Here is a 24,943-nt window from a genome sequence, read left to right as displayed (position 1 = left end):
CAAAATTTCCAGTTTTAAATGTTCTAGAAGTAGCTTTAAACATGTCCGTTTTTCTTTTATCTGTTTTGCAAACCCAGCTTTGACCAAAACGTAGGTGTTTTTCATTTAAAAGTTTCTTATATTATGGCTCATATATAACTGACAATAAAGACAGGCCAAACAAAATAAAGACCTAAAGTATTTTCTCCATGCTTGTTGGAGTTTAACTGGACAGAGGAATTAATAACAAGTTTCCAGATATCTCCTACATTCATGTGATCTCAAGAGAGTATTATCTGATTAGGATTGTAATGTAAAAATTCATCCAGAAGGTTATAAGTACTGAACTTATATATAAATAAAATTCAGTTAATTTTAAATACAATTATAATATGATTAAGATTGTACACCTATATGTTACTATATTTAAAATTCAGGAAATTGAATGGAATACACAAATATTCACGTATTTTTAAATTTATGGGTCCTAACAGGTGTATATATTTATGGGTACATGAGAAATTTTGATATAGGCATATAATGCATAATAATCACATGAGGGTAAATGGGCTATCCATCACCTCAATCATTTATCCTTTTTTTGTGTTACAAACATTCCAATTATACTTTAGTTATTTAAAAGTGTTCAATAAATTATTGTTGACTATAGTCACCCTATTGCTATCTAATACTAGATCTTATTCATTCTATCTAACTATTTTTTTTTTGGACCCATTAACCATCCCCTCTCCCCACAGCCACCCTACTACCCTTCCCAGTCTCTGGTTACCATCATTGTACTTTCCATCTCCTCACATCATACTTTTGTCTTGGTATATTGGTAATTTTATGAGAAACAGTTCTCTTTGTTAATCCATCTTATGTTTGTATGCTTAGTCCAGAAAATAATAAAGTTTGTAGACACTGTGTTTGCATATTAAAAATTAATTAAGCAACTTGGGCAACCTGAACAACAGACTGTAAATGTACAATTGTAGCATGTAACACAAGTCATTTGTGCAATTACAACATCTAAGGATAAGTAGGTGTCACAGGGTTAAGTAAATCAATATTTACCTTGTGTTTTCACTGGATCTGATATTTGACTTGGATCACTAATTCCATATGCATTAGCTGCCCTCACAAGGAAAAGGTAAATTGCATTAGGTTTGAGTCCTTTAATGGCAAATGTTTCTGTTTTCACATTCTCTGCTACGGTCTGCCAGCTGCTACCAGATGCATGGCTAAGGACAGACACACAGGTTAGAACATGCGTATTTAATGGCGAATCAAAAAAGAACAACTAGGAAGCATCTCCTTCACTCTACCTGAAGGCTTCTATAATATAAGATGTTGGAGTTGCTCCTGAATTCAGATTTGGTTGCCATGATAATGTTACTGTATTTCTGCTGACATCTGTAACTTCGGGTTTTGATGGGGCACTAGGGATTAAATTTGGGTCAGTGGGTCTTGGAGGCTGAACTGGAACTCCAAATTCTAAAAAGTGGGGAAAAAGGCCAAAATAAAAGATGTTTACACATATACAGGTAAGCATATAAATGCAGATAACATATTCATACACCTACTCAGGGAACAGGACATTTACTTCATTAATATCCCAGTAAGTAAATAACTGCATTTTAAGCATTACTTTAAGGGAAATATACCATTTAATTTACCTTGGACTTCAATGTAGGCACTCCATGTTGCTTCACCACTGGGGGTTGATGCAATGCAGGTGTACCGACCAGTATCACCCAGCTGAGAAGGCAGACAAAAAATAAATATTTGGAAAAATCAAGAAGTCACTGGGCTGAAAACGCAATTACAGGTTTGTATATGATCCATGAATATGGATAACTGCATTAAAATTCACTAACCAGAAACTTCCCCTTAATTGAATATATTTTTATTGAATGTGAGGGAAAATATTACATCAATATAGAAAAAAAGAGATTTTATATGATTGTTCTAATGGTAGAATAAGAAATATTTAATTGCATTAGCATATATTATCATCAGTCTCAGGGACAATAATTCCTAAGGTAAGGCATACAACTCTTCAAATTCAAAGCATTAATATTTATTGCTAAAATATATCTTTATGTTTAGTAAGTCATATAATAAGGCTGATAAAGCTTAACCAATGGCTATTCTTGCCTTTATATTTTATCTGTTATACCTATATGGATATATGAGATCAACAGAAAAAGGATGGGAATCACAGAATTTTTTCTTAAAAGACTGACTTTCCTGGGTTTTCAAACCTGGAACTTAAGGCAGTTTAAGAAGTACAAAGCCAGACTCGAGCTGGAATGAACACTCTTGTTCCTCTTTAAAAACTGACTGACAGAGAGCAAACAGGCCACACGTTCAACTCTGAAATCAGCAGCAGCAGAATAAACCCATCTACTTCTGCTCAAGCTAATAACCGTCTTCAAGTAACATCTGATAAAGAAAGAATGTTGTCATCTTGCTCTGGCAATTGCAATAACCAGGTCACAAAGTAGCACAACATATTAACTGCTGTGGCACTTAAAGTGAACTGTGATGCTGATCCCGTGCTCCAAAGGAACCACCCACACTAGGAAATCAAGCAACAGAAAGTTATGTTTATTGCTGTCAGGACCATTCTTTCATATGCCTCAGGAGCTGGTCTGATCTTGACCTAAAAAAAGAAGAAAAATCAAAACAATAAAGTCCTGAAAGAGCAGGCATGGGATGTGACACCCTGTGAAAGTAAATCCTTAAATGGTTCCTACAAACCTGTGGGTTTTCCATCATTTAGCATTCTGATTTGAATTGTACACTCGGTGTGTACATTGCTTTATGGCTTTTGTTTGCATATATAGTTTTGCCATTGCAAAATGATGAAACAAATATTTACAATAGAACAACTATCGAAGTATATTGCACATAAAATGATACAGGTAAATATCTTAAAAGATGCCTTATGGAAGGACTACATCATACCACTACTTTGAAGACATTTATTCTCTCACAAACCCTCATCTAGTTTCCTCGGTAGGTTCTCAGAAATCCTTTTTTTTCTTCTCCTCCATATAACCTTAAATTACCTGCCATGGACTAAATTATGAGTTAAATCATCTCAAACATATACAATGAAATATCTGAAAAAAATAAAACATCAAATTAAAAATATATTACTACTCTTCATTTAACATTTCATTAACTGCAAAGTTTGAAATTTCAATGCCAGTTGTTGGAGGCAGAAACAAAGTGAAACAAAACAAGAAACCCCAGGTGCCATTCCAAGGTACCTTAGCATATCGGATCTGCAGCACTCCATTCTCCAACTGTTTGATTCGAGAGTCTTGGGTTGAAACGAGGACTCCATCCTTTCTCCACAGAATTGTGGGCACTGGACTGCCTGTGGCCACACAGCTGAGGACTAAAGTGCCATCCACAGCTACAGTCTGATTCACGGGACCTTGTCGAATAACCGGGGGAGGCCGATCTGCAATCACTGCCAGAAGAAACAACAGGAAATAGATTTCTGCAACTGGAAGCAATTTTCTAATCATCCAAGCAACAGCAGTTGCTCTAGGCTTTGAAACAAACTAAAGATAATTAAACAAGTAATTAAAGTAGGAGACATGCATTATTCAAAATGCATTTATAGGATGCACTGATTCAGAATATTAAAAGGAGATACAATGTGCTACGTTCGAATGACCAACCACTCACTGAGCTGGCTGCACTGTCAAGAGGCCTATTTAAAGAACTCTGGAATTAGGATTGTGGATGGTAAAGTAGATACAGAGTCGTGATAATGGAATACTGTACTTTTTAAACTTAAAAATATGAAAAAACACAACATAACAACAACAACAACAAAAAACCATTCCTCTCAAGGAAACATATGAGAGAAATTGTAACGAATGAAGCAAAACCAAACTGACATTTCGTAAGTGTTTCGTACAACAGAAAAAAAGAAACATGGTACCATACCAGAATGTTTAACAATTTTGGATCCAAAAAAGTGCATTGGATTTTCATAATTCAATAAATCAGTATGATTGAGTTCCCTGTGCCTTTTTATCCTGTAATTCTTTCTATTACAATATACATGGGAGAAAATTACCCAATTGTAATGAATTCAAAGAAACTGGAAAATTGCCCAAATACATTGTTGGTTGGCTGATCCAAAAGACAAGTCAAAATGATGTTCTAACTTGGCAAATACTGTGCTGCTCTATTGGGTTTAATAGGATTGGGAACGTGCCTCAGCTAACTCCGTTACCTTAGATAACAGTTATAACGTACTACGGAAAATAACGAGAGGCAATTTTATTATGTGTAAATACAATTATCCCTATGATTACACGAAAAAAGTCTAAAATCTAAAACCTTTATCTGGCATGAAGTCCTTTTTAGGGGAAAACACAACTGTGTTGGAACGAGAATAAATCCTACACTGAAGAGGCGTTCCCATCCCCTGATTTAGGCAATTTATATGAAACTCTACAGTGTTTTTTTTTTTTTTTTAATGACTTAAAAACTAAATTTCAGAAATTTTCTTTAATTAATCAACTTGAAAATTCTGGATGTTAATGAAAATTTTTAAAAGACACGAATGTACAAAGAAAGATTCTAAGTTGCCTGGTTAAAGAAAACTGGTTGCCAGAGTAACTAAATTTTGGAGGCAATAATTTTCAAAGCTGGATCTGTCACGGTCGAAGTTTTATGCACCAAAGATTTCCACAAGCTGGAGTCACACTTTAATTTGTTCCTCATTTGCCATGCAATAAATATTAGTTTTGTGCATGCAAACTAAAGAAAAAGAAAAGAAAAGATAAACAGGAAAGCAATGGAGCGCATTTCCACTCTAATCTTTCAATTCTCTTCTATGTCTTGGTTACTAGGGTGAAGTTTGCAATACGAAGGGGTGAATTAGAAGGCTAGAGTTTGAAACTTAGCAGGAGTATTCTTTATAACTGATTATAATTAAGTCTAATAGAAGGATGGTTTAAATTTGATAGTCTTATCATATTTAGAAACAATCCAATATCTGGGAATATATTATATGTTCTTTACCCTTACGGTTCTTTGATATTTGTATTTTATTTAGTGTCATCCACACCTCCCCATTCCATCCCAACCCAGTTATTGATGTCATTGTTTCCATATAATTTACAATACAATGCATACTTAACAAAAATAAAGCAATAAAAGAAAAGGATCAGCTCTAGCATCTGCCATATGTCTTTGGGCAAGTTCCTTAAATTCTCTAAGCCTCAGTTTTGTATTGTTTTAAATCCACAAACTAAGCATAATAATACGTTTTTCTAAATATCTCAGGAAGGGCATCGTTATGCATATTTACATGGAACAGATAAGGGAGTGCTTGGCTAACTGCAAAAGGCTGACATATATATGTACTGTAGTATCGCTAGTGTCCTCTTTGGTAAAACAACAACAACAACAAACTATTATGCAAATCAGAGATGAAAGATCTGTCCAGGCACTGGGGCTCACGCCTGTAATCCAGCACTTTGGGTGGCCAAGGAACGTGGATTGCTTAAGCCTAGGAGTTCAAAACCAGTCTGGGTAACCTGGCAAAACCCCATCTCCACACACAGAAGAAATTAGCCAGACATGGTGGCGTGCCCCTGTAGTCCCAGCAACTTGAGAGACTGAGGTGGGAGGATCACCCGAGCCCAGGAGGTTTAAACTGCAGTGGTGGGCTTTGATCAGGCCACTGCACTCCAGCCTGGGTGACAGAGTGAGACCCTGTCTCAAAAAAAAAAAAAAAAAGAAGAGAAATATTTAGAGTACAATAAAGCAATTTGATGTTTTCAGGTAGAGAAACTAAGGTTTTTGATGTCATGAAGTAGAATAAAATACTCGTAAAATGTTTACACTTACAGACACCAAAGAATGTACTGCATTTATGAGTCAAACCTTAATTTAGAATGAGACAAACCTCATATTCAGGTCTAGGATCTTCTACTAGAATTATCAGAATGAATTATCCAGAAGTAAAATAGGAAGTGTTTAAGAATCAGCAATGTTTAACAAAGGATTAAATGCAATGACTTTGGAGTCAGAAAATGTTAGTGCCATACAATGGAAATGTTCCATATCTACTCTCTCTAATATATTAGCCAATAGCTCCAAGTAGCTAGAGTAATTGGGGAACTGGATATGCAATTTTATTTCATTTTAAGTAATTTAAATTCAAATTTAAATAGCCCCATATGGTAAGTAGCTACCTTATCGGAGATGCAAACATGTTAGTTCTGCTACTTATCATTGTAATTTGGGTACATATCTTCACATTCACTGCCTCAGATTCCTCACTGGTAAAATATGGTTAGATCTGAAATTGTTCATGTGTGAAAAGTTTCTAGTATAGTGCCTGGCCCTATGTAAGCTTATCCTATAACTTGTTATTAGTCACGGTAGCTCATTATTGTCAGTATAAAAATAATAGTGGTGGAGGCAGTGATGGTATAAGCAGTGTAACAGGTACAACAGGAGGTGCAAACCTGCTGCAATATTTATATATTATAAAATATATAAAATAAAATATATTAAGAATACATTTAAAATATATTATAAAATATATAAAATAAAGTATATTATATAATACGTAAGTTATATATAATATATATATTTTACAGCAGGGTTATACAAGTTTATAAAAGTTTAGTTATCTTTTCCCCACATTTAATGAAAGACTTCAAAACCCCTCCAAAAGTAGTAATTTGTCACCTCAAAGTAATGATCATGAAGTCTATGTTAATATACATAAATATACTTATGAAATACTTTTAAGTGAAAAAGAAAATAATATACACACATTGATTAGTTCATGTACAAAAGTCACATTTATACGCCAATATACATCACAGATAAAGAACGTAATTTTCATCCATTTACAAAGTACAAACGTCATATCTTGGAAATGTATAAATTTGGCTATAAAATATTATTATTCCATTGTAGAAATCAGGGAACTGAAACTCTAGAAGTCCAAGTGACTTGTCCAAATCAAGTATTAACTGGCAAATCACTTTTCTAAATAAAATATAACACTCTATGCACTATGTATCTATGCATTTTGTGAGATGAACACAAATGACTTTAAATTTTATACATTATGTAGTAAGCATTAACTTTGTTTTCTTGCGTTCTAATATTATAATAGAAGAAAGATGTTCAGTTAAATAGAAGACATGAGTTTGTATGTTTCTGAGTCAAATGCTATTAGAGATAGACAACAGCTACAGTCAACACAACATTTTAAAGGCAGCTGCTACTTCCGTGCTTCATGTTTTATTCTGCCTTTGTCTTTGCTCTGTTTGCAAACAGTAAAGAAGGTCAAGAAGCTAAAGACAAATAGTATCCCCAAGTACTCTGCCTACTAGCCATCCTCTGGACTTGCTAATGTATAAATATTGCTATTTCCAGCACTGGCAATAATTCTAGTTTTACCCATGAAGAATGAGACCACAGTGTTAAGTTGTTTTCACAATATCAATAAGCTCCAAAATAAAGCAAACAAAACTTTAAAAACAGTGCAAAAACAGCAAACACAAAATCACCTTAAAACCCCCAGAGTTTGCAGGGTGAAACAGAACATTTACTGCTGAACTGGCTAGTAGGGATGAATCCCAAATTCACAGATATTTAGAGATTTTGTTTTTTATAGTTTAATAAAAGGTCTACGCATGATCTAGTCTCACAAATACAAGCAATTTGTGATAATGTCATGCCAGTCGGCACATAAAAACCTTTGCTTTAAATTACAAAAATTGGTGATATTTGAGACTTTAGCATAGCTTTCTAAAATCTTTTTAAATGTATACCTATATATAAGTCGCTTTACAAAGTTGCAATTATTAATGTATGTGCCATTCTATGTTCTAATGTCTCTATATATTGGTTATAGTAGTCATTATCAAATTCACTATATGGCTTTCACAATCATTATTTAATGGCTGTAATGTACTTAAGACATTATAAAAATATTTTATGTCATTCTAGCTTATTGGAGCCAGTACATGTATAATATGTATCATATACAGGGGTAAGAGTTTGAGCTTTTGAGAGAGACAATCCCAGTGTTGAATTCTCACTTAACCAGAAGCTAGTTGTTCTTCCTTTTTTCTTGGTTTCATCCACTCATTTAAAAAAAAAAAATCTATTGAGCATTTGGCACATGAGAGATCTTGGCTGGATACTAGCAAGCACTGGATTAGAGAAACACAGGTCCTGCCTTCATGGAATTCAATGTCTTATGAAGAACACAGGAAAATAAACAGAACACAAAAAAAGTACAGGATGCAATCTACGTATATACTGCAGGGGCTGGAGGATGGAACCTGAATTGGAAGAGTTAGGGAATGCTTCTTGAAGGAAATGAAGTTTCACGTTAGTGGAAACAACGTGCAGAAGACTTAAGATGGAGAAGCACGGCAAGCACAATGATTAGGGCACGCGAGCAACACAGTATTCAGAACTGAGCCTGCAGTAAGGGCAGATCATGAATGGTAAAGCCATTAAGGAATATACACTTACCCTGAGAACACTAGAAAAGAAAATAATGAAACTGATGTTTTAACAAATTCCTCCAGAACTTCTTGAAATTCAAAGATATCTACAAAAGTCCTAGCCAACACTGTATCTGGTGGTAAAATATTAAATTATTTCCCCCTGATGTTAGGATCAAGAAAAATATATCCATTATTGCCAATTCTGCTCACGATATTGGAGGTCAGAGGCAATGTAGGACAAGTAAAAGAAATAAAAGGTATAAATATTGAAAGAAAGACGTAAAACTTTTTATGTGCAGCTGACACATTTTGTACATAAAAATTTCAAAATAATCTACCTACAAACTATTAAAAATGAGTGAATTTAGCAAAGTTGCTGGACACAAGGTTAATATAAAAAAGTCAATTGTACATTCAAGCACTTGCCTCATACAATTCAATAATAAAATTATATTATTATAATTTTATTCCTATATATTAAAGATAATATACATGATTTTTGATGTGACTGTGTACATATTTTTGATATGACGGCATGTGTATACATATATAAATATATATATTCATCAAAATCATGAAACACCTTAAAATATCTGCAAAGCCTTTACTCTTGAAACTCCAAAGCATTGCTGAGAGAAATTAAAGACCTAAATAATTGAGAGATATTTGTAGGATATATACTGATTCCCTGAATGGACTCAGATTAAGATGTTAATTCTTAAGTTATTCAACAATTTAAATAAAAACAAAATTAAATATTCAGATTTTTTATTTGTTTAGGGAGTGGGTGTGTACATGTGATTTTCACAAGTTTATTTTAAAATTTGTAAGAAAATGTGGATGATCTTCAATAGCAAACCCAAAACAAGCAAAGAAAGGCAGAGACTTTTACTACCAGTTTTTAAGACTTAGTATAAAGCTACAATAATTAACAACATATGGGCCAGGCGTGGTGGCTCATACCTGTAATCCTAGCATTTTGGGTGGCATGAAATAGAATAAACAGACCAGAAATAGGCCCAGAAATATATGCTTATTGGAATTGTGACAAGACGGCACTGCAATTCAGTGGAGGAAGGATAGTCTTTCCAGTAAGTTATGCCGAATTATCAGTTTTCATATGGGGGAAATGAAAAGAATTTTGACTTTGAACTCATACCATATACAAAAATTAACCAAGATAGATAAAAAATTTGCATCTCAAAGGTGTAAATAATAAAACTTCTAGAAGAAGACATAGAAGAACATTTTCATGGCCTCAAATTAGGACAGAACAGTAAAAGCACTAATCATAAAAAAATTGGTTTTCAGCAAAATTAACTACTTAATCCCTAAAGCCATCATTAAGAGAATGACCAGGAAGAAATATTTCCTATATATATATAGAGAGAGAGAATAAAACATATTTATGTGTGTTTTTTTCTTCTTCTTTCATCTTCTTCTCAAATTATCACTAGTGTCTGTCTCACAGTTTGGAGATTTTGTTCAGCACTGTGTCTTTATAATAGGTTTGGCATTAATTGAGCGTGTTTAGGGGAGTTGACAGAATAAAATCACATTAAAGAAAACTTGTTCATTATTGTAAGTGTGAGCTATTAGATTTTGGACTTATGATCTAAAAATTCATCGTATCTCCTAAATTATAGAGGAAAGAGAAGAGATGGCAATTTACACTAAGATATTACAAAATATTTTTTTGTTTTCCAAAACATAGATATATTCCTATATGCAGCCATTTAGTATAAACTTCTCCTTAGATAATTGCTATGCTTTTATGAATCCGATTGAATGCTACGAATTTATCAAACATTTAGGTTAAAATAAGAATAATTTTGAATTTATTGTATCAACACTCTTTTAGGTTTTGCACTAAAATAGCCATAAAAAGGTATAAAGTTGGGAATAAATATATCTACGGGCACCCTCTGTGGATCCTAAGCCAAACTTGGACATCTTGAAATAAAATGTTGTACACGTTACCATCTGTAACTTCCAAATATGCCTTTGTGATGATGCTTCCAGCAACATTTAAAGTCTGGCAGATGTAATAACCAACATCAGATCGCTGGACATTAGTAATTGTGAGGTCACCAGTCTGGGAGACTGAAAACCGGCTGGATGACTGTGGTGGTTGATATGAGAAGAGCAGATTCTAAACCCAGAAATTGGGATGGAGGAAAATAAAAATAGGTTGTTAGGTTCCAGTATTTTGGCATTTATACATTTACATTTAAAAACATACATATAAAAGTATACATACACATATGCATATTTATCTCTATATATACATATGCAAAAATAAGCTAAATATGCTTCCATCACTTGCCCACATATATACACATCCATGCACGTAAATATCTACATATGTACATATATACACATACAATGTTTAATAATCTAACCTCATATAGGATCATTTGAAAATTTAAGTAACTCTCAAGATTGATATATATGTTTCTATCTGTTTTTAAGCAATACTAGATATGTAAGAATATTAACTATCACTGTAGTAAAAAATGTTGACCTATTTAGCAAAACAAAGACAAAAGTCTTGCTTCACCTATATATGACTACTAGGATTATTAATCCTAAAACCTTTAATATATTCAAGAATTAATATGTAAACAAATTCTGACAAATTAAAATCAGGGATACGATACCACTTTGGCACCACAATAAGCATTTCTGTTAGCTATCCATTGTAAAAGCTCAGTAACCTATACCAAACTTTTAACACATATCTTGTTTTTCTTGTTAATTGGTGAGAAAATCCTGTTATGGATTTTCTAAAATTCCTATGTTGAATTTAATTAAAACATCATGCTTCTTAGAGTTAGGGTATATGTCACATAAAATAACAGATCATGCTACTGAATTTCGTGAAATAAAAAATAGTAACATTTTCCCTACCACAACAAAATTAATTATTTTAAAAAGTTTTGGTGCCTTTTAATATACATTATTTTATAAAGGTTTAACAACTATTCCATGGATATATGTACAATGACAACATTTTAGGAAAAAGTGAGTTGGAATATTGAACAAAACCTAAATTATTTGGAAATTTGAACCAATGTTTAAGTAACTTAAATGAATCATCAAAATACTACTCCTTTAAGAAGACGTTCCAGTGGATTTACTATTACTGCTACAAAGATTTCCTTCTAAAATGCACTAAAATTCTTCCTGCCCTATTGAAATATTTCATTCTTTCTTGTCTATAATTTGATTTCAGCAAATTTAGTTCTTTGAGGCCAAATGCAATGTGTTAGAACCTACCAAGTTACTAGAATTCAAATAAGGGCCTATATACGATAATCAAATCAATATTTGGCTACCAAAGTGGAAGAAAAGGTGAACTTGATAGCATTCCCTACCAAATATTAAATGCAGTCAGTAAATGACCTGTTTTTCATAAGAACACATTAGAAGCAAGACCATGAAACAAACACCCATGATTGATTTAAGCAAAATAAAAAAAGGTCAGGAATAAGTGTTAAAAATGAATGAGAATTGTTTATTTACACATATCAGAAGCAAGTAGAGGGAAACGTTCTGCTTTGTATACTTATTTTCTGAGACAGTGTCTTGCTCTTTCACCCAGGCTGGAGTGCAGTGATGCAATCACAGCTCACTGCAGCCTCTACCTCAGGGACTCCAGTGATCCTCCAGCCCCAGCCTCCGGAGGAGCTGGGACTAGAAACACTCACCACCATGCCCCACTAGCTGTTTATTTTTAATGTTTTGTAGAGATGAGGGCTCACTATATTGCCTAGGCTAGTCTCTAACTCCTGAGGTCAAGTGATCCTCCTGCCTGAGCCTCCCAAAGTGCTGAGATTACAAGCATGAGTCACTGTGCCCAGTCACGTTTTTGTTTTACTGAAGAAGGCTAATCATTAAGAGATGAGACAAAAAGATATTTTAAACTCTTCTAAGATTTCCTGTTTATTAAACTGAAGTCCAATAATGAACTTAAGAGTTTAAAAGAGTATAAATTTCTGTATTTCAGTTTCCATACATATACAAAATTGAAGTTCATAAAAGAGAGTTAGATTTTATAGCAAATGTTGACTGCATGTGATAGTTTTCAACACATTTGAATATAACAAATTATATTTAACACACCATCTCTGTTAAAGATAATTTCATATAGGTTAATGATTCAGAAGGCAGTTCAGACTCCTGAAGCTTTCAGAGAAATCACTGAATAATTATCATCTGTTTTAAATGTACATAAATCTCTTTTAATATATAATTCTAGATACCTGAATAATACAAATAATAATTAATTGGATAATATTGAGAAAAAAGTGTTTTTCTTTTTAATGTGGCTGAGCTACAAATAAAGGTAAACTTTATATACTACCTTGTGTACCAAAACTAGGTAGAGAAAATTGCTTTCAGAATTCAAGCAGTAAAGAAAATTTTGTCTTCCTTCTCATTGCTAAAATTTTCTGGGCACTCAAGAGATTTCCCAGTTTTCTTAACGTGACAGCTGCATGACTAAGTAATATGTTGGTTTCTCTTCTCATACATCCTGGCAACCATCTTTGCTGATTTAAAAAAAATTAGGAAAAGGTTGTACCTGGCTCCCCTCTCTCCTCCAAAAAATAGCTGGTTGAGGATTTCCAGTTGCTTCACACTGAAAAGTTACAGTCCGTCCCAAGGCAACAACCTGGTCACGGGGTTTCACGACAAAATGTGGAGGTTCTAAAGGAGATGAAACAAATTACACTGAATTAAAAGCACGTAGTTATTGTCCTAATTGAGACAATCACTTATATTCTAAGTGCTGCTGTTATTTTATACAGCATGTTATGTAAAACAGTAATGATATACCAATTCTTGTCCTTAATTTGAAACTAAAATGTTAGGTTCATGGTTAGAGAATGAAACCGAGTTGTTATATGAAGTTTTTTATTACCTGACCTTCTAAGATTAACCCACATATTGAAAAGAATTCTAAAGCTACAATTTGACCCTCTACATTCTAAGTATACCTGAATTTTTTATGAATAAATATTATCTTTTCTCCTTTAGATCTGCTTAAAGGTGAATGAGTTTTAATCATACACACAAGGATCTCCTGATGCAGGAAGGTCTTAAAATTACTTTAACTCAAAATCTCCTGAAATGCTACCATGCAAATTAAAACCATTTAAAATCTTCAGTCCAATTATTTGAATAGAAATGAATTTAAAGCAAGAGTGGAGTGCAATGCCTCTTTCATTTACATAGGCAAGGGCATGTTCAAACAGAATATATATGGAAATGAGGGCAAATTTGAAACATCTGCTCATCCTGACATTATAAATACTGCCGGCTTTGTCCAAACTGTTTGATTTAGACCGATTTAAACGGCTACTTCATCCAGCAGTAAATAGTGTCAGAAAATTGTGTCAATTGCATGGAATACGATGGTAGTTGAAAACGTTAGGTGTGCTGATGGAGTCACTTCTGGGAAAAGAAAAGGTATTTGCTTTTGGGCTGAGCTTTGGGCTTGGAAAAATGTGCACAGAATGTAAATCTTTTTACCTACTGTTTACACTTTTCAAATCCATTTCTTATCAGCTGTCTGAAACACCTAATTATTCTCCTCTCTTGTCTCAGTTTCAATTGAAGTGAACAAATGCTTCAAGCGACATTTAATAGTTTCTACAGGACAGGGTTTGTCTACTCTACTTTTTAAGACTTTTACACTATTTCTAACCTTCTCTTTAAAAGTATGTTGAATTACTTAAATCAATCACTCAGGGAAACTCCTTAATGTGAATATGAATGAAATTATATTCAGATTCTGTTCACAAATGTCATCAGTCTGCTCACAAGAATATAATTTCTTTGCTAATGAAGGTCAGTATTGAAAAAGATACTTTTCTGTGACTTACAATTTCTTGATCAGTTGCATTTAATATACAGATATATGTAAAATATATTTTAATATATATAAAATATATAAAGTTATAGATTTTATAAATTTATAAATTTTAATAAAATAGCTGAAATGTCCCTAAATCTGGGTATTTGAATTTACAGGTCATAAAGAAATGTTAAAAGCTACTTAATATGCATATCAAAAACATGTATATATTTCAAATATAAAGCCCCTTTAAAAAAAAAGTACATGTAGAACGACTTGATGATTGCATGGTGGCAAAATTGAAGAAAGTAATTAGAACTTCTAGCTCCTAGATTAGTGTTCCTTTTTCTCTACTCTTTTTTTTTTAATTGAGGTTGAGTAGAAATTATAACATTTGACTAGAAAATTATAGGAGACCTGAAAAATCAGGTCAAAGGCTTTCAAACATCCTCTAACTTATAGGGAAGAAAATACAAAGTTAGGAAATATAGTTTAAGTTCAATTTGGTAACACTGAAGTTCTAGCTTATAATTTTTTTAAAACTGTGATTGTAATTGAATGGCTTACTCATGAATTTAGCAAACACTATCATTACCCAGGTATAATAATAGGCAAGTGCATCACTGCTCGGGGATTTTCCTCCAGTACAAATCCATACAGGAGCATTCTATTCCTTAATCAAGGGCTGGAGTAATTGATGTCAAAATCAGACCAAGACATTGAAAGGACTGACTGGATAATAAACTAAATTCAGACTGGAGTTTGGTTTGCTTCAGTGAAAGAAATCCAAGTGATTAATTAGATGAGGGGGAGAATATGACTTTTCAATATGCAGGGAATTTGAGTAGGAAAATATAAATGTTCAAACCACTTAGTTAAGTAAAAAACTTCGGGTGGTCTCTTTCCTAAATCTCAGAAGCATGTTTAAGAATGTGTGCCAGAATCTGTGTTTCTTTTATAAAATGCCAGTTCTCCTCAGACCTCAAAGACTTACTCGAGAACAAGGAATACAAACCCTTATGCTAACTACACTCATCCTGAAGCAATCCTTCCACACAGGATATTTGCCTGGAAACAAATTTACTGTATTTTGTAGGCATATTCTGAAGCCAACATCAACAGTGACATCAGCCACAAGATATGTCTTAGAAACATAACTTTTAAAAACCCTCTTCTACATGTGTTTTTAAATATCAGTTGTAGTAGATGTATCTCTAAGAAAAAAAATTTAATGGCCTAAATATGTTTCTATCTATCAATCTGTCATTGTTATCTATCTATTTAGATTGAGAAGGCCATTCACTAAAGGTGCCCACTTAATGTTTATGATGAAAGTTTGTAATGTTTTTTGAAAGCTACAATTTTAATTTAAATTTGCCATAATCAAAAATATGTAATCATGTTACCAAGATCATTTATGTTCAGAGATGAAAATTTGGAAAATTAGACAAAAGGGAAGAAAAGAAAACCTACCCATACTTCTGCCACAGAAATTGGGTCATACTATTAAAAAATCATTTTAAGGACTGTTTAATAAACAATAAGCAAATTACCTTTAATTACGGAACCAATCTCAGTTGTTTTAAATTTAGATTATATCTAATTTTCAGTGTTAAAAAATAATGGTAATGTTAACATCCTTCTGACAAGTATAATCAAAATTATTTGCTAGCTGTAGAGTTACAAGGTCTGAAAATATGCAAAGATCCAGGATGTATTAACAAGTATAGCTAAACCATGCTCAGGAATGTTTTTAATCAGCTGATACTTTCACTAACAGCCTACAAATAGCGTTTTTTTCCCAACCTCACAAACATCGAGCATTAACATCTTTGCCAAACAAACAACAGATTCTCCTCTTAATTAACAATTTTCGATTCGAAATGTTAAAACATTTTTCTTCACACTATCTTCTCATTGATATCTGATTTGTTGTGGATATTGTGCTCATGAACTCAGATTTTCTTTCTGATTTCTAAGAACTGTTGATAGGCCACAATTTTAGTCATTTCTCCTATATGTTGCAAATATATTTTCCCATTTTATTAATAGTCTTTCTAGTCTATTTAGGTATTTTTGTTATTGTATCAATAATACAGATTATATAATATATAATAAATTATATATTCAACTTAATTATCATCCTGTGCTTTTATATCTTCATTATTTTATGTTTATATCTCATCCTTTACATGTATTTTTGTAAGGTATCACATAGAAACCTATTTTTTCAAATCCAGATATTACATTATTATTGAACAATCCATCCTATCTGTATTACTATGAAAAGTCACTTTTATAATATTATTGGAATTTTTTGTTTTTTTCTTTTTCTGAGGCAGGGTCTCACTCTGTTCAGGCTGGAGTGCAGTGGTGCCATCTAGGTTCACTGCAACCTCTGCCTCCCAGATTCAAGCGATTCTCCTGCCTCAGCCTCCCGAGTAGCTGGGATTACAGGCGTGCACCGCCATGCCTAATTTTTGTATTTTTTTGGTAGAGACGGGGTTTTGCAACGTTAGACATGTTGCTCTTGAACTCTTGGCCTCAAATGATTCAACCACCTCAGCCTTCCAAAGTGCTGGGATTACAGGTGTGAGCCACCATGCCAGACCTATTGTAACTTTTTAACTTAAAAACAGTGAGAGAGAGTCTTTAGGGTCAAAGTTATTCTCTGGCATACTCTTTTGCATATTCATGTAAAATTATCTAAAAATTGCTTTCTAGTGACCTTATAAAATGATTGGACCTTCCTCCAAGGTAAGCACTTAGAAGAAATATTTATCAAAGTACATTTCGATAAACTTTGGACACATCTTGGGATTATTTCCTACACAAAATGAAATGAATCTGACATAAACAAATGAAAAGGAGTGCAAACAGTCCTAAGTGCAAGGCTGTTACTCACCAACAGGACTTTTAATGATTGTTATAGAGCAATAGTTATAAAAACTCAGACAGACATATGTGAATTCACAAATATATTTTGAACCAAAAGAACCTAAATCATTCTCTGCATGTATTTTTGTTTAATCTTATGATACATAAATTGGAACAGTACTTAACCAAGATACAATCCTATCACTTATTTCGGGAGAGAAGAAATAAAAGGATACAGATCACACAACATTTAATTTAATAAGATATAAAGTTAGCAACCCCATTACCTTCACTCTTTGTCACAGTTACCCATACTTCCTGCAGACTTTACTCTGTGCAGTCTGTCTTTGTGGCCAATGACAAGTGAAACATGGAGGCTGATTGGTTGAAGGACATGGAAGGGTATGGATGGAAAGGGGAAGAGAAGTTCCAGTCACAGTGACACGGTGATTAGAAGATGGCCAATAAAATGTCAACTTACCAGACCCAACTAAAACAAAACAAAAAAAGAAAACATGGAATAAATAAAAATAAGGAAACATAAAATGAAACAGAAAAGTAATAAGATTTGACTTAACAATGATTCTTCTCTTAAGATAAAGAACATGTTAATATTTGAATATATGGCTCACACTGTCCATGAATGAGTATTTGTTAGCATTTTAGGTATAATCATGAATAATTTAAGAAAAATAGAAATGAAGCTTAAATTATCTACTATGATTAAATGGCAGAGCTACAATGGATGAGAGCTATAAAATTATAAAACATTTTAAAATAACTTTACATGTTGCTACCAGATGACAGGTTAGAGAACTAATATGTAATGGGTTTAAAAACATTATAAATCTTAGGTGCTAAAAACTACACAGAAACCAAAAATTGAGCATTTTAGAAAAAAGAACGTTAAGTCCCACAACTCATCATCAGTTCAATTTTTAAAAGGTGTATACTGCCAACGATATTCTATGAAACTGAAATCCATGCTTCTCATACTCAAATAAGCATGAGTCACCCTGAGAGCTGGTTAAGATACAGATTATGATTCTACAGGTTAGGGGTGTTACCGGAGATTTTGCATTTCTAACAAGCATCCAAGTTTTGCTGGCCCATGACCATAAATTGAATAGCAAGCCTTTAAAAAGGTGCTGCATTTAAATTCTTGCATATTTTTTAATTGAGATAGTGCATACAAAAAAGTGAATAAATTATGAGAACTAAGAAAACTTTATAATCTTATCTATAAATCATAATTACATTTTCTGTTTTTAATGTTGAAACATTAGGCATCTTATTAGAGACAGCTCAAATAATATATATTTAAAAAATGGAAATGGTTATTTTGTTTCTATTTTATAAGCAAATATAATTACTGTCATGTCAAATGCAGAACTTTTTCATAACAGTCCCAGTAGAAATCTACAATATATTTTACTCAAATAAATAACTTTCATAGCTTTCGGCAAATCAAAATTAATTAGACCTGATACATATTCCTATAGTTTAAATAAATGCTAAAGAATGTTGTTGTTAAGTGGTACAGTTATAAAACAAAGATAAAATTTCTCTTGCATACTTTTGTACCATACACAAAATTTAAAGTCAATTTAGAAACGTTTTTAATTCACACATTCCCTTCAACAGGAGTAAAATAATGTCTTTATTTTTCATTACAGAGAAAAAAAAACTAAGCATAATTTTTCACTCACTCAAGTTAGAAAAGTTAAAAAGAAATTTTCTCATTTACACAGGCTTAATGTTTATTATAGCATCTCCACGTATGCCACCCAGACTCAAAAACACAGAATGGATAGAATGTGGTTACATTTCTTGACACCTTATAGATGATGTGTTTTAAATGACAGTAAGAAATATTGAGGCACTACAAAAGAGAGGACCTGACAAACGGTAACAACAGAATTTTGCTTTGAGATAACAAAAAGTTACAGGATTATCTTTTGGATTAATCTGTGAAAATAAATTTGATCCCATTAGACTGAAGCAGTTAAAATAAATCCTTAAAGTCAGAAAAGTAGAGAAATGACTCCTAAATGTTTTCATGTATTTTCAGTAATTTAAAATTCCTAAAACATTTCAAAAATGTATATTAAAAACAACAAAAAAAATTATTGGAAATCACCTAATTTAAAATTTTTAAAGCACCTTTTTCTTGCTTATAGTTTTTACTAGCAGTCAACCCACAGGAGTAGAATCCTTTTATTAATTAAAATCCAATGGGTTTAAGAACTTTAGACTAATGTATTTGCATATCACATCAATGACAGATGATAATTGAAAAATATTTTAGGCCGGGTGCGGTGGCTCACGCCTGTAATCCCAGCACTTTGGGAGGCCGAGGCAGGCGCATCACGAGGTCAGGAAATTGAGACCATCTTGGCTAACACAGTGAAACCCCATCTCTACTAAAATTACAAAAAATTAGTTGGGCGTGGTAGCACACACCTGTAGTCCCAGCTACTTGGGAGGCTGAGGCAGGGGAATTGCTTGAACCCGGGAGGCAGAGGTTGCAGTGAGCCAAGATTGCACCACTGCACTCCAGCCTGGGGGACAGAGCAAGACTCTGTCTAAAAAAAAAAAAAAGAAAAGAAAAGAAAAAAAGAAAAACATTTTATAGCCTATTAAGGATCTTAAAAGTTATCTAATAACATAATGTAATATAGAAGCTTCTAAAACATCAGAGGTTTTGGAGAGGAGTCTATCTTGAATGGTCATTTAAGTTTTTAACAACTCTGATTATCAAGAAATGAATCCTCTTATCTAAAGGAAAGGCTGTCTGTTCAGAATTTAACCCCCCTTTCATTTGTTCTACTTTCAGTAAGCAAATAGAAGTCATTAATATGGACTATATAAAATCCTTTCACTCACTTGAAAAAAATTACCATCCCTAACTTTCTCTGCTAAAGAATAAATTATAGGAATTTATTTAAGTTTTCCCCATATTTCTCCTTTCTCTACATTTCTCCAAAGGTCAGGTAAAAGCATTTCCTTTCCATACACAGAATATGGTCCTTTCTATGAAACAGGCAGATTTTAATTATTGTCCTATTGGACATGGCACAAAGAATCAGAAAAAAAAAAAAAAAAAGGCAGAGTAACTTGGAACCTGTTCATTCATTATCTTCTAACATTCGACATTTATGGGAGGCTGCACTCCAACCCTTCTCACAGCCTTTCTCAACTTCATTCCTTTCTGCTTTTAAGGTTGCAGCACCTGTATCCCAAGTCGGAAAAGCCTGTCCGTTTCTGTCTCTAATAAAACTATAAAATGTGAGCACTGGAAGTGACCTTAGAACTTATCAGTCCTAACTTATTTTGCATGAGAAAACAGAAAACCTAAATTGTTAAAGAACTTTCTCAAGGTCACGGCGGTTCACCATAGACTGGCTCCTAGGCCTCCTGACAATATCCAACTCTCTGTACAAATTTTCCTACTGGTCAATCAGTTAGTGGTGAAGAATACGCAATAGGATACAAAATACATTTGATTTTAGAAGAATATGCAATAGGATACAAAATACATTTGATTTTACATTTAAACTGCCACAAATAGTCGTTTAATTATTGTCCTATATTACTACCAAAATCATTACTACATGCATATATATAAACTGGTTTTAAAGAATTCTTCATGATGGTAAAAATATTTTAAGAATATTCAGCTAGAGTTTTAAAAAGACCTGGAAACTAACAGGTAATAACAGACTTAATGCTGCTTGAAAAATTTATTTTTGCAATTAAAAAGTACTGCAATCATTTTTAAGGGTAAATCAATTTTAATTATTTCATCACTTGAAATCTTTATATGTTGAACAAAATATCCATCTTTTTTGAAACATCAAAACAGTATATTTTGACAAGAATCCCCTCTTTGTCTCTCTCTGTCACACACACACACACACACACACACACACACACAGCCACTACCATTTAGAATAAAATACTTTCTTCCTTTATGAATGTGATATCATAGTGTTCTAATTATTTATTTGTTTTGAAATCTTTTGTATACTAAGAATATACATTGCTCAGACAGTAATCTTTAGGTATAAATAAGATAAGAAGAGAGAAAGGAAGTCAAAGAAAGGAAGGAAGGAAATAAAGGAAAGAGGGAGGGAGGGAGGCAGGGAGGGAGGGAGAGAAGGAGGAATATTCCTCTTTTATCTTCTATCTGCTTGTCACATTCAGGAGACGTGTATGGGTCAGAAAGATGATAAATGTTTGGAAAAACATTATACAGAGTTTGGAGGAAAAGACCTTTTTCATCCAAAGAAAATAAGTTAGTTGAATAGATACTTAAGAAGTCTTCAGATTATGTCTCATAAGTATGAGGACCAGCCAATTTTTATAACTACCAAGGCCAGAAGAAAAGATGACAATGGGCCTAAATAATAGCATGAACAATGTAAAGAAAGTCTAGAAACGAAGCAGTTAACAGAAAAGGTCACTGAACCATGAATTGGTTGCCAACTATGATGTCTCTAGAGGTCTTTTAAAATAGGATTTATTTCCATTAGGCCACAACAGTTTAGATATAACCGTGTCTGGCAGAGGGACAGAGAAATTGAATCTTAAAGTGCTTTCTGTGCTATGATTTTAATTGTATGGACATTCAGAAACATTTAATTTTAAAAAAATATAATGACAGAAGATTGCTACAGTATTTAGGTCTAAAATAACTTAAGTATTACAAACTCCTAGATTGACTCTATAGAATATGTTATTGTAAAGTGAATGTATCTACAATAGGACCAATCCTATTAGTAAATATCAGAGAACAGCTGCTTTTTTTAATGGGCTAAAAATGAAATCATCTCAACTATGGAATTCTTCTGCTAATTCATAGATATGTTTTCACTGTTAGTAGCTAAATTCTAATGAATCCTTAAATTGAGGTGATTTTTCCCCCATTCTCATCTATAGTACTTTTTGAATGCAGAGCTCAGTTAACACATCTGATGCACTAGAATTGTAAACACCACATTCCAGAGAATATGAATGGAGTAAGGTAGTGAGTTAAATAAAAACTTTTGGAAGAAACACATTTCTATTCAAATACAAGAGCCCAAATTCTCAAGTAGTAAAGCTATCTATATTTGAATTGACAAAATCCAGTCACTGGTATGTTGGAAAAATTATATACATAGATACTCATGAATGACAATATCTCTAACAATTAAAAACTCTCAGGATATTTTAATACTAGGTATGATTTCTTTTGGGGGAAAAGATTGAGTTTAACTTAAAAGCCTGTCATTATGTCTTTCAACTTTTGAGACACAAAAATAAAGAGATAAAGGAGGCCATTTTTAGAACATATTTAATGGATACATAAAATACTATGAACTTTTCACCTCCACTTAAATATCTCTCATTATTCTGTAGAACAATGGTTCTGGAGACAATTTTTGCTGTCACAACTGATGTGGGAAGACGGTGAAGGCAGAGAGCTACTAGCATTTAGTGGACAGAGGCCAATGATACCGATAAACATCCTACAAGGCCCAAGACAACCTCCCAAAACAAAGAATGATGTAGCACAAAATGTCAGCAGTGCCAGGATTCAGAAGCTCAGCTGCAGATGAGCTATTCAACTTAAAGCTTATCAGAACACTAACATATATTTATTTCACCCCATATATACAAAGTACCTTGCACAACGCCTGACATATCACAGGTACTCAGAAAAGGTTAGTACTCTTTCTCTTATTCTTCCCTTCTAAAAATATTGTTACTTTCCCCAAAAGCAGTTAATACACGTTGGTAGTTACTTGTCTACTAAGGAATCCACAATTCAAATGCAACCACACAGCAATCTATGACAATGTGCACATCACCCAACACATATCTTAGGACTATAATTTTGACGGTAATATTCCCTAGGTCCACTTAGAAAGCCAGAAACCTACATCTTTCTTGTCTTTCCTCCTGGAAATACACAGTCAACCACCAAATTCCATAGTGTTTATCCCGTAACCATTTATCCAATCCATCTACCTCCTTCTATCTTTATTGCCACCATTCTGGCCCAAGCTATCCAACAGCACTCACCTGAGCTACTAGTTTGGTCTTTTCCAGTCCAGTCTTATGATGTAGCCAGAGTGACTAAAACAAAATAAAAGGCCAGGGGCAGTGGCTCATGTGCTTAACACTGTAATCCTAACACTTTGGGAGGCTGAGGCGGGTGGACCACCTTGAGGTCAGGAGTTCGAAACCAGTCTGGCCAACATGGGGAAACCTCATCTCTACCAAAAATACAAAAAAAAGAAAAAAAAAAATAGCCAGGGTGGTGGTGGGTGCCTGTAAGTCCAGCTACTTGGGAGGCTGAGGTAGGAGAATTGCTTGAACCCGGGAGGCGGAGGTTGCAGCGAGTCGAGATCATGCCACTGTGCTCCAGCCTGGGTGACAGAGCAAGACTCCGTCTCAAAGTAATAATAATAATAATAATAATAATAATAATATAATTACACTTTGTTTTTGTGTTTTGTTTATCGCTTAAAGTCCTTCAGCAAGGTCCCATTACTTTTAAAATAGAAAATGAAATTCTTTTTTTTTTTTTTTTTTTTTTTGAGACAGAGTGTCGCTCTGTCGCCCAGGCTGGAGTGCAGTGGCCGGATCTCAGCTCACTGCAAGCTCCGCCTCTCGGGTTCACGCCATTCTCCGGCCTCAGCCTCCCAAGTAGCTGGGACTACAGGCGCCCGCCACCTCGCCCGGCTAGTTTTTTGTATTTCTTAATAGAGACGGGGTTTCACCGTGTTAGCCAGGATGGTCTCGATCTCCTGACCTCGTGATCCGCCCGTCTCGGCCTCCCAAAGTGCTGGGATTACAGGCTTGAGCCACCGCGCCCGGCCAGAAAACGAAATTCTTAATGTGGCCTTGCTGTGTAACAATTCAGTGTCTTCTCCTGTCACCTCTTCTCCCTCTCCTTGACCTCGCCCTGCTGGCCTTCTTTCAGTCCTTGAGTACACCACACACCCTGCTGCCTCTACTTCTGTTTATACTGTACCCCTGGGATCTTCCCCTTTCGCCCATGTAATTACTATTCGGTAGTTAGAGCTCAGTTAAAAAAATACTTTTTCAAGAAATTATCTCTAAATTTGAACTAAATCATATCATAATGCTACGTATTTTCATAGCAACCTTAATTTGCCTCCCAGAGCACATATTGTAGTTAAAATTATACATTTGTGTGATTGTTTTGTGTTTCTCTGAAATTAGCCTGTGTGCTCCCCGTGAGCAAGTATTTGCTCATTTTTTTTGCCATTATTTCTCCAGAACTTCTCAAGGTGATGCTGTTACTCACATTTTAAATATCAGCTGAAAGGTGGAAGAAATGACAGTAGTGTTCCAATAGCCCAGTTGAAAGCACTTAGTGCTATCTTTAAGAGTCCATTTTTCCTATTCCGCTGATACTGTAGATATTTGTGTGTATCTCTCTTCTTCACTAGGCTATAATGAGCTCTGTGAAGATGCGATCCACGTCGTATTTATCTGTACATCCTTCATAGTACCCAGCATACTGTTTTGTACATAGAAGGTGCTCAAGAATTGGTTTATCTGTAAACTGGAATGTCCATCTTTAAATGGCGTATTTCATGGAGGGTCCAGAGTTAAGGGACATGAGGACGTAATGATAACATTGCTCAACTGGTAGTTAAACAACTTGGGATCAAGATCCTCTCCAAAA

General features: G+C 33.8%; 1 protein-coding gene across 4 annotated transcripts in view; it reads right to left on the bottom strand.

Annotated features, from left to right (window-relative positions):
- ROBO1 (roundabout guidance receptor 1) overlaps positions 1-24,943 on the bottom strand; it is a 414,221-nt gene that overhangs the window by 71,666 nt on the left and 317,612 nt on the right. For all 4 annotated transcript variants that reach the window (XM_015129100.3, XM_077994321.1, XM_077994320.1 and 1 more), the window contains exons 7-12: positions 13,087-13,211; positions 10,482-10,653; positions 3,261-3,466; positions 1,659-1,740; positions 1,308-1,476; positions 1,057-1,223 (exon numbers count right to left, since the gene is read on the bottom strand). In XM_015129100.3, coding sequence (XP_014984586.1) covers positions 1,057-1,223; positions 1,308-1,476; positions 1,659-1,740; positions 3,261-3,466; positions 10,482-10,653; positions 13,087-13,211 — 921 coding nt within the window. The remainder of the gene's footprint in view (positions 1-1,056; positions 1,224-1,307; positions 1,477-1,658; positions 1,741-3,260; positions 3,467-10,481; positions 10,654-13,086; positions 13,212-24,943) is intronic.

This window comes from Macaca mulatta, chromosome 2 (assembly GCF_049350105.2).
Source record: "Macaca mulatta isolate MMU2019108-1 chromosome 2, T2T-MMU8v2.0, whole genome shotgun sequence".
NCBI classification, from domain to species: domain Eukaryota; kingdom Metazoa; phylum Chordata; class Mammalia; order Primates; family Cercopithecidae; genus Macaca; species Macaca mulatta.
Note: the sequence above shows the minus strand (reverse complement) of the source record. Positions and strands in the feature narration are given on the sequence as shown.